Consider the following 17,768-nt stretch of genomic DNA (forward strand, 5'->3'; position numbering starts at 1 on the left):
TGAGCTGTCAGCACAGAGCCTGATGACCAAGAGATCATGACCTGAGCCAAAATCAAGAGTTGGAGGCTTAACCCACTGAGCCACCTAGGCGCCCCTAATCCTAAATCTTAATGTGACAACCATGAACTCACTGTCTTCTGCTTTCTGAACTGGTCATTTTTTGTGACTTGCGCATACTATTAATGGCAATGTCATTTCTCTAGGACTTCATGCTTAAAGGCATGGAGCAACTTTTGCTCTCTCTTTCTTTTCTACCTCCCTCAGGCCCTTGAAGAACTACATGAAGCCACCCACACTTGTATTTGCCCCCCTGCTTTTGCTATGTTACCTGTTGATTCCATTTAGAGATACCTACTCCCAAGTTTTCCCAGTCAAGACTTTTTATGCCCACCACCTTCTCTCCATTTGCACCATTCCAGTCCTCAACTCCATTGTCTCCTCTCCACTTTACTGCAAATCTTCTGGAGATGACCTTTCCTGCCACATAAGCCAGCAGGGCATCCAGTGTATCTTTCCCCTTAACATCAAGACCCCCTTGCTCAAGAGTCTATTCCTCTCTTTCTATTGCAATGCTATTCTTTTTTTTTTTTTTTAATTTTTTAATGCTTTATTTATTTCTAGGAGAGAGAGACAGCATGAGCAGGGGAGGGTCAGAGGGAGAGGGAGTCACAGACTGAAACAGGCTCCAGGCTCTGAGCTGGCAGTCAGCACAGAGCCCGACGCGGGGCCCAAACCCACGAACCGTGAGATCATGACCTAAGTGAAGGTCGGATGCTTAACTGACTAAGCCACCCAGGGGCCCCTGCAATGCTATTCTAACTGCACTTCCTGCTTCTGGTCTTGAATTCCCCTAGTCTAGTATTCACACGCACTCGGAGTGATCCCTATGAAACATGAATTTATTCACGGCATTCCANGGAGAGAGAGACAGCATGAGCAGGGGAGGGTCAGAGGGAGAGGGAGTCACAGACTGAAACAGGCTCCAGGCTCTGAGCTGGCAGTCAGCACAGAGCCCGACGCGGGGCCCAAACCCACGAACCGTGAGATCATGACCTAAGTGAAGGTCGGATGCTTAACTGACTAAGCCACCCAGGGGCCCCTGCAATGCTATTCTAACTGCACTTCCTGCTTCTGGTCTTGAATTCCCCTAGTCTAGTATTCACACGCACTCGGAGTGATCCCTATGAAACATGAATTTATTCACGGCATTCCACCGCTTAAGACCTAGCCCTGGTGCTCCACTCCCTATGGGATACATTCCAAATTCTTCAGCACAGCGTTCAGGGCACACCAGGATCTGCCCTCCTAAACGTGCACCCTTACCCCTCTGCCCCACTCTGCTTGCCGCACTCCATACATGATGAGCTACTTACTGAATGTCCCTGCAGGTTCATGCTTTTCTTTTTTTTCACTTCAGCACTCCACCTAGAACGTCAGTCCTGATTCAGTCCACCTGGCAAACGTAACCTCATCTTTCAAGTGCCATCGCTTCTTTGGGAGTTTTCCTAACCCACCTCTCTCTTTGGAGGCTGACTTCTCTCAGAGCACTATAGCACTTTAATGTACTGATTGGTGTTTTAAAGTCCATTAATGTAGTAGAAACTGTATATTGTTTCTTGTCATCCCCATGTAGCTTGTCTCCTGTCTCTGTAGTTAGAAACGTTGGAAAACTAAAAACCACGCTGAGACTCCATAACAGCCAAGGCTCTGGATGTGGAAAACATTGCTTTCCTTTGTTTTGCTGCTGCTGTGTGGGCCACAGGGTGTGACTGTACATAGGCAGTGGCCAACTCAGCATTCCTGTACGTGGAACCTATCCTTGTGGGTGACCGGGGACAGCTGTAGTAGCAATGCAGTCACCAGACTAATGGCCCTCACCCACAGCTTCCTGGTGGGAGCCTGAGTTCAATTGTCAGTGGCGGGTCCCTGATTTTGGCCCTTCTGTCCAGAGGTTTTATGGATACTCATTTCCCCAGGTTATATTCCTCTGGGTCTGACATACCTGGAATGGTTTCTGTTTCCTGCATTGAAACCTGATACTGTCTGCCTGTATTAAACTGTAACTCATTGAAGGCAAACTACTTTTATATTCTTGGAACCTGCCATAGAGCTGGCTCTCACCAAACAGATATCTGATTCACTGGATGAGCTAATAATGGCTCCAAATGGTATATCACACCAAACATAAACCTCACCTGACACTCTTCTTCAGTGCTCTCCTTCCTTATCTGGCCAACCTTGTCCCTTCCTGCACGGTAGCCTGATGATTCTAGTTATTATATCCTGTACATCTACATATGTCTTGCCCCTTTCCCACCTCTGTGTTCCGATGGCTCTGTCTACGCTTGATCTTAGCCAAAAGGCCGAGAAGTGATGATGGCTCTGTCTATATACAGTGTCTTCCTTCCTATCAACTCACACTTATTATCCCCAGCAGGAAAAGACCTATAAATCATAAAGCACTTATAAAGTGCATAATAAAGAATTCCCTGCTGATGCTCAATGATGGAAAGAAAGTATGTTTCTGGGGCTTTCTGGCATTTTTTTGGTCTCTATTGGTTACGAAAAACCAATTACAATTACTTAAATTAATAAAGATGAATGTTAAGTTTTGTTTCACCACAAAAATCTCAAGATGGGTGACTGGTGGCTTTGGGACAGCTTTATGTAGTCCCTTGACTTTTCCCTCAATGATGTAAATGACACTCCCAAATCCAGGCATTGTGCTTATATTTAAGACAGAGACATGAAAGGGGATGGAGCCAGCCCTGCCTCCGTCTTTTATCAGGAGAGCAAAAGTCTTCCTAGAACCACTAAGCAGACTTCTGATTCTGTCTTAGTTATGAGGACTTGGGCAAATGGCCACCCCTTGCTACGGGAGAATCTGGGAAAGCAAGTTTTCAGCTTTAAAAGTGGAAAGAGGTGGGGCCTGGGTGGTTCAGTCCATTAAACGTCTGACTTCAGCTTAAGTCGTGATAGCATGGTTTGTGAGTTTGAGCCTGGAGTCAGGTTCTGTGCTGACAGCTCAGAGCCTGGAGCCTGCTTCGGATTCCATATCTCCCTCTCACTCTGCCCCTCTCACTCATGCTCTGTCTCTCTCTGTCTCTCAAAAATGAATAAACGTTAAAAAATTTTAAAACAAAAAGTGGAAAGAGGAAAGTTGGGAAAATGGCTAATGGGTTAGCCAACCCAAGGTGACTACTATATTTTCTAACTCATATGTAACCATCATTATTTTGGGGGCAAGTTGTAGGCCTAATATCTTCCACAGTCTCCAGAGATGCTCACCACAGTGCTGCACACCTGGAGTATAAAGACTGTCAGTTATTTGGATAACTGAAAATTGATGTAATGAAGACCCTACCATCGTCTAACATGGAGTAGACCGGAAGAGATGAAAATATACCAGCCAGGTTCAGAATTGCACAAAAGCAGAAAAATGCACAGGCAGGGTGTGAGTTCCTTTCAAAGATATTTCACTATTATCCATGGAGGGTCACTGGCATCTTTCAACATTATTACCTCAATAGTATTTGCCTTCTATATTTATTATAATATGCCAATGTCACTTCTTAATTATAATTCTTAGGAGATTGAGTATCATTGTTCATTGCATGGTTGGTAGGTACAAGCATCTTTTTAAAATGTTTACAAATAGGCACATTTGTGAAGAGTAATAAAATGTTGATTTGTACGATGTTATTTAAATGAAAGGGGGACAGTGTAGTTGAAAAGATTTGAGCCATTTTTGTGACTAGTGCGTGAATGTCGCAAAGCTAAAATATCTAGTTAGGAAGAGTCTCTTATCCCAAATTGACTCTTCTTAAATGAATTCCTTTTTAAAGCTTATTTTTTGAGAGAGAGAGAGAGAGCAAGCAAGCAGGGGAGGGACAGAGAGAGGGAGGGAGAATCCCAGGCTGGCTCCACACTGTCCGTGCAGAGCCCAATGCAGGGCTTGAACTCACGAACCGTGAGATCATGACCTGAGCCAAAACCAAGAGTCAGACACTTAACCAACTGAGCCATCCAGATGCCCTATTTTTTTTTTTTAATGTATTTTGACTTTCTTAAAATCAGGATCAATCATAAAATGAGTAGATGATGTTCTCATTTTTAAATTTCCCCTCCCTGTTCCTTCTCCAGTGTTTTTGTATCATAAACTACAGTAATGGTAAAATGAATCTTGAGGCAGGATGGAGGGAGGTGGCTAAGACAAAGAATCCTGAAAGTTCACTTTGAAGAGGAACAAGATTTACCTTTATGACTGGAGTGTGGCTAAGTGGGGTTGACATGGTGAAGGGGAAAACTTTTGGGGCACTCTCAGGCCTCCGTTTTAGCATAGCTAATGGATCCCCCTGAGGGCCTGTTATCCAGGCCACCCAGAACCGTCTGGTGCTTTGAGGTCGGCCACTTACCGTAAGAGGGCTCCACTCAGATTATTAGAAGCCCTGCTTCTATGATGATCACCCTCTTCCCTCTGTAGAAATTAGATATTACAGCCTTCACTAATTACAGGCGAGTGGCCCTGGTGCCCTCCCAATACTAAATTGCTTAGAGATAGCAGCCGGAAATTGAGGTAGTAAAATAAATCCAGAAGAGGCTTGTCAAGTTTTTCTTGCCCATAAAATGAAAATAAATATCATATTTCTGAAGTCCTATGGAAGGAAAAATTGGAAAGATAGCTCAAGTTGCTTAGTAAAGAGAATTCTGCTATCAAAACACCACCACACCAGCCACTGTTAAAACAAAAATGCAATCAGGAAAATTGCTTGAAATGTTTATGTTTACTTCCAGTTTTCAAATTAAAGTAGAGCATCATGTTCTTTTGGGTTGTCATTCAGATCTCTCTTCCTCTCCTGATTCCTATAAATGCAGCAGCTGATAAACGACTTTTTTTTAGAAGTAAAATGACTATCCCAAAACTGACAATTTTTTTCTTTTCTGAGAGCCTCATTGCTTACATGATGCCCAGAAATCACAAATACATCTAGTTCAAGTTCTTTATTCAATAGACACTCATTTTTGATTTAGAAATTTTTAAATTTATTTTGATAAGAACAGAGACAGCATGAGTGGGGGAGGGGCAGAGAGTGAGGAAAAGAGAGAGAGAATCCCAAGCTGCGTCCATACTGTCAGTGCAGAGCCTGTTGTGGGGCTCTCACTCATGAGCTGTGAGATCATGACCTGAGCTGAAACCCAGAGTCGGACACTCAACTGACTGAGCCACCCAGGCACCCTTCATTTCTTTGTTTCTTTTACTTAAAAAAATTTTTTTTAAATGTTTTTATTTTTATTTTTGAGAGATAGAGTGTGAGCAGGGCAGGGGCAGAGAAAGAGGGAGAACACAATCCAAAACAGGCTCCAGGCTCCAAGCTATCAGCACAGACCCCGACACAGGCTTTGAACCCATGAACCATGAGATAATGACCTGAGCCAAAGTTGGACGCTTAACTGACTGAGCCACCCAGGTGCCCTTGGGTGTCTTCATTTTTAAAAAGTGTTTATTTTTCAGAGAGAGAGAGAGAGAGAGCGAGCGAGCATGAACAGAGGAGGGGCAGAGAAAGAGGGAAACATAGAATCTGAAGCAGGCTCCAGGTTCCAAGCTGTCAGCATAGAGCCCAATGTGGGGCTTGAACTCACCAACTGTGAGATCGTGACTTGAGCCAAAGTTGGACGCTTAACCAACTGAGCCTGGGTGTCCTCATTTCTGATTTAATTTAATAATTTAATTTAATTTAATTTTTTAACATTTATTTAGTTTTGAGAGACAGAGAGACACAACGTGACCAGGGGAGGGGCAGAGAGAGAGGGAGACACAGAATTTGAAGAAAACTCTAGACTCTGAGCTGTCAGCACAGAGCCTGATGCAGGGCTCAAACTCACGAGCCACGAGATCATGACCTGAGCCCAAGTCGGCCACTTAACTGACTGAGCCATGTAGGTGCCCCTCTGATTTTAAAGCTATCATGTAAAATTTTTGCTGAGTGTTATTGAACTACCTTAGTTTGCAAGTCCTATAGCCCTAGGTTGAATGAGTTTGACTACTTTTTAGAGGTAACTAGGTCAACTAATTTCTCATCACCACCAGGACCTTTCCATACAGCCTCTTGGACACCTCCTGTTTCACCTTGGGTTTTGCTGACTTTGCACTTAGTGCTTTGCGAGTAGCTGTGCACAGCTTTGTACAGCTGGTGTTCATGGTCCTTCCTTACATTTATCCTCAACCCCCCTTTCCCCTGAACCTGTACCTGCCCAGTTCTATCTTTTGGAACAGGACAGAATGTGTATTCCTTGAGCTGGGCCAGCACATCAAATAGCCGACTCTCGGCTGACAGGTGAAAAAGTTTCCCCTGGAACACAAGCCTCACATTATGATAAAGTCCAAAGTCTGTTCTGACTGCCTTTAGCTCCTCCTTCCTTTTTCTTTCTGGCTGATTTCTTCTTTCTTCTCTTCAATCGGAGAAAACATTATTAACCCAAGAAACATAGGACGTAAGTGCTGGGGTTAGAACACGGAATGCCTTCACCTCTGGTGCAATGCAAGTGAAGGAAAACTCCCTACTTTCCTTCCCTATGCACTCAACCTCCTGACCCAGATTCTTCGTGTTCTTTGTGTGTGTGTGTGCGTGCGCGCGCGTGCAATCATTTTTGATCAAATTCTGATCCCAGCCTTGGGCTCCATTTTCCATCTGGGGAATGATAGGATCAACTGTGCAGGAAGGTTAAGTAAACCTCAGTGTGGAAAGAGGAGCGGAGCAAAGTTGCCTCAGGCTTAAACTGTGGATCCAAGGCCAGAACAAAGACTTTTCTTGCTTTGCACTCCGACCAGTAGGGGGAGCGCGTGTTTGCAGAACCTGTGCTTGTGCGTGGGCGTGGGCGTGGACGTGGGCGTGGGCGTGGAGGAGCGCGTGGGCCAACAGCTGAAGGTCGGGGGTCCCTGTGTCCAAGGGCCGCGCGGGACGCGTTCGAGGACATGGGTGACAAGTATGCTACTCTACAGCGGGCCCAGCTGCATCTGGATTTCATCCACGCCAACTCGTGAGTGCGCAGGGAAGCCCGAACGGGGGCGGGTCCCCATGTAGGGAGGAAAAATTTGGTCCGTCTTCCAGCGAAATTCCCAACTTGAAAAAAGTGAAGTTGGTTATCTTTGATGTACGGAGATATTATTTATTTAAACATTTTTATATTTAAAAAAAACAGTGAAAAGGTAGTAAAGGTATGTATTCTGGGCTAGACTATAAATTTTCTTCTAAGTTTATTTATTTTGAGAGAGAGAGCTAGTGCGTGCATGCACCGGGGAGGGGCGAGGAGAGAATGAATACCAAGCAAGCTCCGTGCCATCAGCGCAGAGACTTGGGGCTCTGTCTCCCCAGCTGTGAGATCATCACCTGGGCAGAAATCACGAGTCCGCGACTTAACCCACTGAGCCACCCAGGAGCCCTTAGATTATAAATCTTTTTGTTGTTCTAAAATTGACACCAAGTGGTAAGAAGGCCCCACGTTTAACCAAGTATTTAATCGTGGGTTGGCAGAATCACGGGTCGGCCAACCTGACCTATCCCTTGTGAATTCTCTGCCCAGCACACTGGCATTTTAAAGATTAAAGTTGCCCTCCAGAGAGTAATTTGTATTTATTGATTCCAGCCTCTAGTGGCACCAGTCCTTACAACAATGTAACCTCTCCCAGGATGGAATCCTCACTTTCTGGTTATTGCTAGAGCATTCTGCTTCTCCGTCAGGCCCGGATGCCTTTCGGGTTCTCATCAGGTGTTATTTCACTTACTCAAATTGCAGAGACAGATGACAGAGGTTTTCGGTTCCATCTGTCATTTCTAACCCAGCACAGTGCAGCGGTGACTGCCGTGTAATTCATAGTGGTAGGTCACTTTTGGGGACTCTTACAGTAATTTGGATTTACTAAAAGTACCAACTGATATAAGGATGTACCAGGTCTGAAACCACAGAATGGAAGCGTAAGGAAAGCCAGGCAAGGCCAGCCTCGCCGCTTGGGACAAACATGTAAGTTTTAAAACAAAGTCAAACAGGCAAATTTTCCGCAGGTCTTTAGGTTTTGTTTATTTGTTTTTAATCTCTCGAGAGAAGAGTTGGAAGCTGAAAAGGATGAAACAACTGGTTGAAAGTTAACTGAGGCAGAAGACAAATGACAAAATAGCAATTTTTAGTTTAAGAAAAATTGCGGGTGGAAGGCTGGAAGGACTGTGAATTTTCTCTGGGGAAATTTCCTCGGGGCGCCTGGGTGGCTTAGTCGGTTAAGCGTCCGACTTTCGCTTAGGTCATGATCTTGGGGTTTGTGGGTTCGAGCCCCGCGTCGGCTCTGTGCTGACTGCCAGCTCAGAGCCTGGAGCCTGTTTCAGAGTCTGTGACTCCCTCTCTCTCTGACCCTCCCCTGCTCACGCTGTCTCTCTCTCTCCTAGAAATAAAATATATTTCTTCAGTTTTGCATAGTTACCCCAGCTGCTGTTCCCCAGCCTGGTTCCCCCCCATCCCATTATCAGCTGGTGGTCAGGTAACTTAATAACAAAAGTAACAGCAGCAGGAAGCAACAATAACAAAATTAGATACAAATTGGCATCTCCTGAGCTTCACCAGGTAGATTTTTATTTGAGAATTCCCTCAGTAAAAACAGGAGTGATTTAAAAAAAAAATTCTCTCTTCTCTCCCACGTCCCATTCAATGTCAAATCCTCTTCACACTATCTCTGATTATGTCTTAGATTTCTCCCTTCCTCTGGACTGCCATTGCCTTAGTTCAGAACAGCTGCCGTCTGCCCTGAGTCACTCTATACAACTTCTAAACTGGGTTCTCTGCTCCCCATTCTTGCTCCCTGCTGGCCCATTTACCTCAGAGCTCCCAGAGTGAGATTTTTTAAAAATTCTATTTATTTACTTTAGAGAGAGAGAGAGGGAGAGAGAGAATCCCATGCAGGCTCCATGCTCAGTGGGGAGCCCAACACGAGACTCGAACACACGAACTGCAAGATCACGACCTGAGCTGAAACCCGGAGTCGGATGCTTAACCAACGAGCCACCCAGGCACCACCACTCTCAAGAGCGATGTTTTTAAAAAGTAAACCGGATATGTCATGTCATTCTTCTTAAAATATGACAGTGGTTTCCAGTTACTTGTAGGCTAAAGTGCAAGCTCCTGCCCATGGAGTAGGAAGCACTGAATGACCCAGGCATCCTGCGTCTCCGCGTGCTCTCCCTTTTTACCGTAGCCAGAGCATACTGGCCTCCTTGGCTCCTTTCTGCCCAGTGTCTTTTTGCAGCTGCTTTTCTTGCTGGTGTATTTCCACTCTGTCTCTGTGAGGGACTGGGTTCTCCTCATCCTTTTTTTTTTTTTTTAATATTTTTATTTATTTCTAGGAGAGAGAGAGAGAGAGAGAGACAGCGTGAGCAGGGGAGGGTCAGAGAGAGAGGGAGTGACAGACTCTGAAACAGGCTCCAGGCTCTGAGCTGGCAGTCAGCACAGAGCCCGACGTGGGGCTCGAACCCACGAACCGCGAGATCATGACCTAAGTGAAAGTCGGACGCTTAACCGACTAAGCCACCCAGGCGCCCTACCTCATCCTTCAGGGCTTGGTTTCAATGTCTTCTATGAAGAGAGGCTCTCCTTGACCACCACGTCTCTCTTTACCGTTACTCTTCCCCATGACTCTTCCTTCATAGCATCGAACCAAGATCTGCCCTCTCAGCTTTGTGTGTCTGTGTACTTGTGTATTTTCTATATCCCCCTACTGGTTTGAGCCCCAAGAGGGTGAAGACCATGTCTGTCCACATTGGCACATGGCAAGCAGTCCGTAAAAATCTCTTGAGTGAAAAAGTCCAGAAACTTCTATGGCATTTCTTTGTCAGAATGACTGCAGTTACTTTCCTGAAGTATTGTTTATATGGTGCATTTTTGTATATTGAACACTGTGTTTTATTTTTTTAATTTATTTTTTTAATGTTTTATTTATTTCTGAGAGAGGCACGTGAGGAGGGGAGGGTCAGAGAGAGAGAGAGGGAGACACAGAATCTGAAACAGGCTCCAGGCTCTGAGCTGTCAGCACAGAGCCTGATGTGGGGCTTGAACCCACGAACCATGGGATCATGGCTTCAGCCGAAGTCAGATGCTTAACCGACTGAGCCACCGAGGCACCCCTTGAGCCTTGTGTTTTAAATTCACTAGAAAGGTTTGTGGTTTCAAATGATGATTTTGGAAAGCATATAGTCTATACTTCTCATTTGCTGTTTTAGATTTTTGTACACTGGATTTCTTTTGAGTGAAGGACATCTTTTTGCAGCAATAGTATTTAGTAGTTATTTATTTTAATTATAAATTTGAAAGCTGACTCAAGTCAAGAGACCCCACATCAGCATGTATTTGAAGTTTATAATTTCCAAAAAAGGGGTGTGTGTGTGTGTGTGTGTGTGTGTGTGTGTGTGTGTTTATTTATTTATTTTGAGAGGGAGAGAAATGAGAGGAGAGAGAGAATCCTAAGCAGGCCTCGCACTGTCCGTACAGAGCCCAACTCGGGGCTTGAAATCATGAACCTGGGAACATGACCTGAGCCGAAGTCAAGAGTTGGTTGCTTGGGGCACCTGGGTGGCTCAGGCGGTTAAGCATCTGACTTCCCCTCAGGTCATGATCTCACGGTTTGTGGGTTCAAGCCCCGTGTCCAGCTCTGTGCTGACAGCTCAGAGCTTGAAGCCTGCTTCGGGTTCTGTATCTCCCTCTCTCTCTGACCATCCGCTGCTCTCTCTCTCTCAGAAATAAATTAAAAAAAAAAAAAGTTGGTTGCTTAACTGACTGAGCCACCCAGGCCCCCCATAGATATATTTTAAAATAAATTTTGAGCTAATGTCTTGTGGCCTGAGGTATTTGGGATCGCTGAGACATTGCAGATGATCTTTCTTCCTGTACAAATGAGCAGATGTTTTTGATAAGTGGGTCTCTCTTACTTCTGCTACCTGTTTACTAAATATAAAAAGAAAATTGCAGACTGGATCTTCCCTTAATGCTGTGATAAAGTTGCTGATTGAAATATCCACATCAGGAAATGAAAAACAAGTGTGGGATCCTGTAGGCAGCCTGATTTCACCCACAGATGAATATTCAGCCTTCAGAGCATAAATACAGACACCTGTCTAGTGTGTTCTATTACCCAGGACTTGGCAGGAGGGGATATAGCAGAGAGTGACCACAGAATTCAGAGGAGAATAGGTCCTATAGAAAAAATATACAAAGACTATATGGATATATATGTATATATAGCTTAATGGGGCAATCAGGGTCCCTTGCCAGTCTCTGTACATGCTGATAGGCTCTTAAGGCCTTTAAGTGTGCCAGGATTTTGATCAAGATTTTTCAGAAATAATTTGACCTTAAATAATACAATTTTAATGACAAGTTCTCAAAAAAAAACCCACACTTGAATAATTGCTTGTAAAGCAATTTTAAAACATCCAAATTTGCCATAAGTACAGAAATCTGCTTGAAGTCTGTGTTTTATTAGGAACAGATGGGCTAATTTGGCAATCGTGTTCTTCGCCTTGGCTTTGTAATGGACCACATCTACTTCAGAATCTTGACCATGCTAAGAAAGTTGTTTCTGGAATAAGTCCTTAATAGATTATCTGTCCTGAACTGGAGAGCATCTGTCTGCAAGTATCCTGAAGCTTTTAACACTGATTACAGAGTTGGTTTACCTTTGGCTTTCCCTCTTTCTTCTTCAGCACCACGCACAGTTTCCTTTTTGGAGCGCTGGCTGAATTGCTGGACAATGCAAGGTAAGGCTCCTCTGTGAGCTGCTCCTATGTAGTAGGAGGTGATTGGCAAGGAAAAATTGACTTCAGGCCCACGAGAGTGAGAGAAATGTGATCGATCAATAAGGCAGTTCTCAGAGCAGCGTCTATAAACTGGCGGGCGGCTAGCAAGTCTAGCCTGTCCTGTGTTTCTGTGCCTCATAGTGAGAGCTCGCACAGTAGCTCTAAAGAAAAGGAAGAAAAGAAGGGATCGTAAAGTTTAAGAAACAAGAGGCACCACATAAAAAATCTGGATCCCCTCCCTACCCACCCCCCGAAACCTTTATTCTTTTTTTTAAAAGTAGCAGCCTTGAGGTTGCTCAGGGGTCTAAGGTGCATAGCATGTGCTCTCTTGAGAGCAGCCTGTGGCTTCAGCCTTGCTCTTCTCAGCGGTCCCACGGCGAGCCTGAAGTCCTCGGTTCCTCTGTCTGCGGCAGACACTTGGGTTTGCCAGGGCTGCTCAGAGGCTAGTAATTGATAGCGAATGAAGCTGCTTAATGGGCTTAGTCAGGACCTTTAGTTGTTCTCATGAAGAGGGTCTTTATAAAGTCCCTGCGTTATTCTAAGAAACTATTCTACATTGAAGAGTTTGGTGGTTCCTGTGGTTGTCAAAATTAAAACTAGAGGATACTGGGGCGCCTGGGTGGCTTAGTCGGTTAAGCGTCCGACTTTCGCTTAGGTCACGATCTCGCGGTTTGTGGGTTCAGGCCTCGTGTCGGGCTCTGTGCTGACTGCCAGCTCAGAGCCTGGAGCCTGTTTCAGTCTGTGACTCCCTCTCTCTCTGACCCTCCCCTGCTCACGCTGTCTCTCTCTCTCTCCTAGAAATAAATAAAAATATTAAAAAAAAAACTAGAGGATAGTAAACAATGTTGTAGACAGCAAGAAAAAATGTGGTAGTATAGGAAGAGATGGTTTGGGGCCGCTTTTTTTCCCCCAGCAGTAAAAAATGGATCAAATATGTATGAATGTAGATACACATGTACACCTGTGTTGAGACATATGCGTAGCATTGGCACGAATAATTCTTTTTTGTTTGTTTAATTTTTAAATTTTATTTAAATTAAGTTAGACAAGATCTCTTCCTGATACAACAGCTGATCAGAGAGAAAGTACTTGGGCTAAAGTACAAAGCTTATTATAAAATGTCTAAATATGCTGTAGAGGTGAATGATTTTTCTATGCCTTATCCCATGGCATATCCCTGTGAAGAAACTGTTTCCTGGGGCACCTGGGTGGCTCAGTTGGTGAGCATCTGGCTCTTGATTTTGGTTCGGGTCATGATCCCAGGGTTGTGGGATCTAGCCCCACATAGGGCAGAGCCCTACTTTCTGCCATGAGTGTGGAGCCTACTTGAGACTCTGTCTCCCTCTGCCCCTCCCCACTCTTTCAAGTAAAAAAAAAAAAAAAAAGAAAAGTATTTCTTTGAAAACTTCCATTTCGGTGCAGTGGCATTTATGGAGCACCTATTGTGTCTATGGTATTTTGTATAATGTATAGTTATAGAATAGAGATAATAATACTTTTGTGCAATGGGGCCATGGTAAGGATTAGGTGAGAAGGCTTAACAGTACTACATTCAGTGCTTATTTGACACACAGAAAGTGCTCAAGAAATGGCAGTGATACTTCCAGAATTTCTATAAGGGAGGAGCTTAACAGCAGCAATTGGCTAGAGGAAGGAGCTACGGACCCAACTTTGAAGGCTTTGAATGAGTCAGCATACCTATTGAGATTTATTTGGTGTAGTTTTGGGTTGGGACTTATGGAAGTTTTGGGAGAGACTCACATTTTCTGATTAGAAACCCAGTGGCTGTAATTATTCTGAGCTTCCCTTCCCTCAACACATCCACTTTTGCATCAGCTAAGGCCCCTTCCCTCATTGTCTTCCTCCTTTCTCTCATGCCCCTCACATTAAAACCAAGATCTTTTGGCTCTTGCTCTTTTTCTTTTACAATTTCTACCTAAAAAAATAATTAAAGAAATACACAAATAGTGTCTGTGAGTTGTAGAAAACTGGGAAAACAAGAAAAAAAAGGAAGTCATTAGTAATTTTGTCACATGTTTGGGGGGGTGGCGTCAGCATACTTCTTCAGATAGTAAATATTTTCTTTTGCAGGCCATGTGTTCCTGTTGAAACTACTCAACTCTGCCATTGTGATGTGAAGGCAGCTGTAGGCAGTATGTAATGAATGGGCATGATAGTCTTCCAATAAAACTTTATAAAACAGTTGGTGGGCCACATTTGGCTGTTGGACCATAATTTGCCAACCTCTGATCTAAGGAAAACCAGTTTTGATTTTTTCCTTACAGATATGGACGTGTATATCATATATGTTCTTTTTTTTTTTAAAAAATGTTTTATTTGTTTCTAGGAGAGAGAGAGAGAGAGGGAGACAGCGTGAGCAGGGGAGGGTCAGAGAGAGAGGGAGTCACAGACTGAGACAAGCTCCAGGCTCTGAGCTGGCAGTCAGCACAGAGCCCGACGCGGGGCTCGAACCTACGAACCGCGAGATCATGACCTAAGCGAAAGTCGGACGCTCAACCAACTAAGCCACCCAGGCGCCCCATATATATGTTCTTTAAAAACATATGTGATCATCAGTTTAGGTCTTGATCTCTGTCTGAGTTCAAGCCCTACATTGGGCTCCGTGCTGAGCATGAAGACTATGTAAAAAAACAAAAACATATGATTATAAAGTATGTATTACTTAATAATTTGCTTTTTATTTTCATTTTTGGGCACTAAAATACATCATGAAAATATTTCTGCAATTTATGGATTATTTTCCAACTATTTAAAAAAATATTAATATCCATTTTTGGTGAGCTTTTTGTGTAGTTATACCAGTAAATTCCATCTCTTCTTTTAAAATTTCTGAGTTTCTGGTTTTGTAACATTCTCAAATTATGAGTGATCATAGGTCTTGGTATATAAATGTAGAGCGAAACATTTTAGTAATTGTTTTGAAGCAATTTAACTGGATTTCTCTATTGTTTGCTATCTGGCAATAGGTTACACCTCATATGAGCAATTCAGATTAGTGTAATTTTTTTTAAAACATAATTTCATATTGAGGCAATGATATTTTTATATTGTTTCCAGAGATGCAGGGGCTGCAAGACTTGATGTATTTTCAGGTGAGCATATTTGTTTTCTTCCATTTTTTTTAATGCTGATGGAAAAGCCTATAGTTATTTTGCTTTTATTTCATGAAATCAAAGCACACTGTATAGATTTTTAATGTAACTTAAGTGCTTTCTGAGTGCAGTGACCCTACGGGGAGCCAGCTTGAGAGAAGTACACTCCATGAGTAGAGCTGTTCACTTGTTAGGGGACCCATTTACACAATTAGATCTTCCAGAGTTTTGTGAAAGCATCAGAGTGATTTGGAGCCGTCAGTTTGTCTATCACAAGAAAACAGTCTTATTTTTAAAAGCACATTAACTTAATAGTTATTCATAATTAAGAGTATCTCATTCTTATCACAGTTTTAAAATGTGTAAGTGAATGTGAAGTATGAATGTTTGAGGGCTGTGAAATCCAAACTAGGTATGTTTTCTTCGCTGACTTCATTTTTAGTCACCAAATATTAATTGTCCTTCCTAGTTCATTTTATTAGGACACGATGCAAATGAGATCCAGTTCTGTAGTTGATACTACCGAGATAAATGTCTGCAGTGTTAAAACTGGTCTCTGACCCCCATTCTGCCAGCTCTCCTGTAAATGTGGGCTCTTGGTCACAGGCACAAGGATATGATCTGTGATGTAAATCTGTATCCATACTTAAAAAGCAACTCCGCGTGCCTGGGTGGCTGTTGTTAAGCATCTGACCTTGGCTCAGGTCATGATCTCATAGTTGGTGAGTTCAAGCCCCACCTTGGGTGAGTACAAGCCCTGCTTCGGGTAAAACACAAGCCATGCTTCTGGTGAGTCCCACTTCTCTAACTCTCTGCCCCTTGCTCACTTGTACTCTCTCTCTCTCTCCCTCAAACAAACAAAACAAAACAAACAAACAAAAAACCAAGTCAGTTCAATTCAATTTTCTAAGTGTTTAAGATCCTGTGCTAGATGGGTGCTCCTGGTTCATGAAGGAGAGAGACACGGACATCTCGAAAGATCTGAGAAAACATAGTGACTTTCTTCTTCCCTTTTACTCTCTAGGTTCTGAAAAGTTTGAGAAAGAAAACAAGAAAGTCAGTATATATTATTGATAAATGTTAGGTTGGTATATGGAGCTTAGTATGAGAAATCCAGCAGATTGGCTGATCAAACCCCAGAAACAGACACTTGACCAACCTGTGGAGTCAGGCTTCCCCTCAAAACTGGTCTGCCTGGGCAAGCGGAACAGAACTCATGCACTCTGCCAGCAGCTCACTCCCAAGAGGGAACAGGAGAGAGCTGAGCCTCCTGAGGTGGTTCTTCCCTAGATCACCAGTCAGACAGTAAGCTCACTGCCCCAGGGAAGAAGTGAGTGGAGGAACAGAGAAGGGCCCCTTTACTAATATTAATGGCACTCCATTCCACATAGAAGGAAACACCAGTAGTAGAGAAAAATTCTATTGTGTATAATAGAGTAAGTAAGTGTTTGTTGCCCAGGAAAGACTCAAAGCAGGGTGGGAATGCAGAGAAAGAATACCTCATATTTAAGAGCTAGGGTCTAAAATATGCATGTAGTTTTTGTCAAGTAGTGTAAAAAGAAAAGAATATTCTTGTCTGAGGAATTATTGTGAGAAAAAGAGTGGAGATAGATCAGTTTAGAAATTCATTCATCTATTCAGTAATAGTTTATCGAGTGTTATGAGTGAACCACACAGTATTCTCAGGTGCTAGGGATAGAGCATTGAGCAAAATGTTTGATTATATATGTGTTCTCAGGAACATGCCTTCTGAAGGCGGAGAGGTAGACGAGAAATGAACAAATAATATACCACACAATGAAAAGTGCTAAAAGCAAAAAAAAAAAAAAAAAAGGGTGGGATAAGAGAACACACAGAGTGATAGGCAGGATGTACTATTTTTCATGAGGCAAACAGGGCAAGTTTCTCTAACCATCAAAGATCTGAATGAGGTGAGGGGCCGACTGTGTAGACATTTGGAGAAAAAGCAGCCAGGGGATAATGAGTAGGCTAGGTTGACTGAAGCTAATTGTTAAAACCAGATAGATGAGCACCTTCAGTACCATGCTAAGGTTTTTTTCTGTAGGCAGTGACTATTGAAGAATTTTGAGCAATAGCATTTGGCAGATTAGAAATGTGCTCTTTTCTCTTCAAAGAGAGTTACTACAGAGGTGCCTGGGTGGCTCAGTCAGTTAAGTGTCTGACTTTGGCTCAGGTCATGATCTCACAGTTTGTGGGTTCGAGCCCCACGCTAGGCTCCGTGCTGAGAGTGTGCTTTAGATTCTGTATCTCCTTCTCTCTCTGCCCTTCACCCGCTCATGCTCCCTGTCTGTCTGTCTGTCTCTCTCAAAAATGAATAAACATTAAAAGAAAAAAAAGTTAAAGACAGCTAGTTCAACCCTAGCATACTGGATGGTCTATAGAGGTGTGAAAGAAGGGGTAGCAGGGGTGTAGGGCTATGGAAAGGACCTGCACAAGATTTCACGAGGATTTGAACAGGGCAGTGGTCCTAGAAATGGAGAAGAGGACAAGACTGAAGCTGCATTTCACTCAAAGCACAGATAGTATTGATGAAGGGTTGAAGGGTTGGGAAGAATTATCCAGAATCACAAAGTACAACTGATGGGATTCACACATTATGTTCTTTTGGGTTTATGGCAGGGCACCAGTGGGGCACGGCAGTTCTCATTTCTTCTACCCTCCCCAGTATTTGGCATATACACGTGTGCACACGCGCACACACACACACACACACACACCCCTTTGCCATTTGTGTTGAAAATGACACTTCTTTATTTATGTTGTATGTTTTGTTTGAAGAACTGAACTTACGATTTTTGGTTTT

The 17,768-nt window shown here is 43.4% G+C and overlaps 1 protein-coding gene across 1 annotated transcript in view; it reads left to right on the plus strand.

The window, feature by feature from the left end:
* Nucleotides 1–6,973: 6,973 nt before the first annotated feature.
* MORC1 (MORC family CW-type zinc finger 1) overlaps nucleotides 6,974–17,768 on the plus strand; it is a 160,613-nt gene continuing 149,818 nt past the window's right edge. Inside the window, exons 1-3 of the mRNA XM_077771811.1 lie at nucleotides 6,974–7,038; nucleotides 11,739–11,792; nucleotides 14,910–14,944. Coding sequence (XP_077627937.1) covers nucleotides 6,974–7,038; nucleotides 11,739–11,792; nucleotides 14,910–14,944 — 154 coding nt within the window. The remainder of the gene's footprint in view (nucleotides 7,039–11,738; nucleotides 11,793–14,909; nucleotides 14,945–17,768) is intronic.

The sequence above is a fragment of the Crocuta crocuta genome, unplaced genomic scaffold (assembly GCF_008692635.1).
Source record: "Crocuta crocuta isolate KB4526 unplaced genomic scaffold, BGI_CrCroc_1.0 scaffold56, whole genome shotgun sequence".
Lineage (NCBI taxonomy): Eukaryota > Metazoa > Chordata > Mammalia > Carnivora > Hyaenidae > Crocuta > Crocuta crocuta.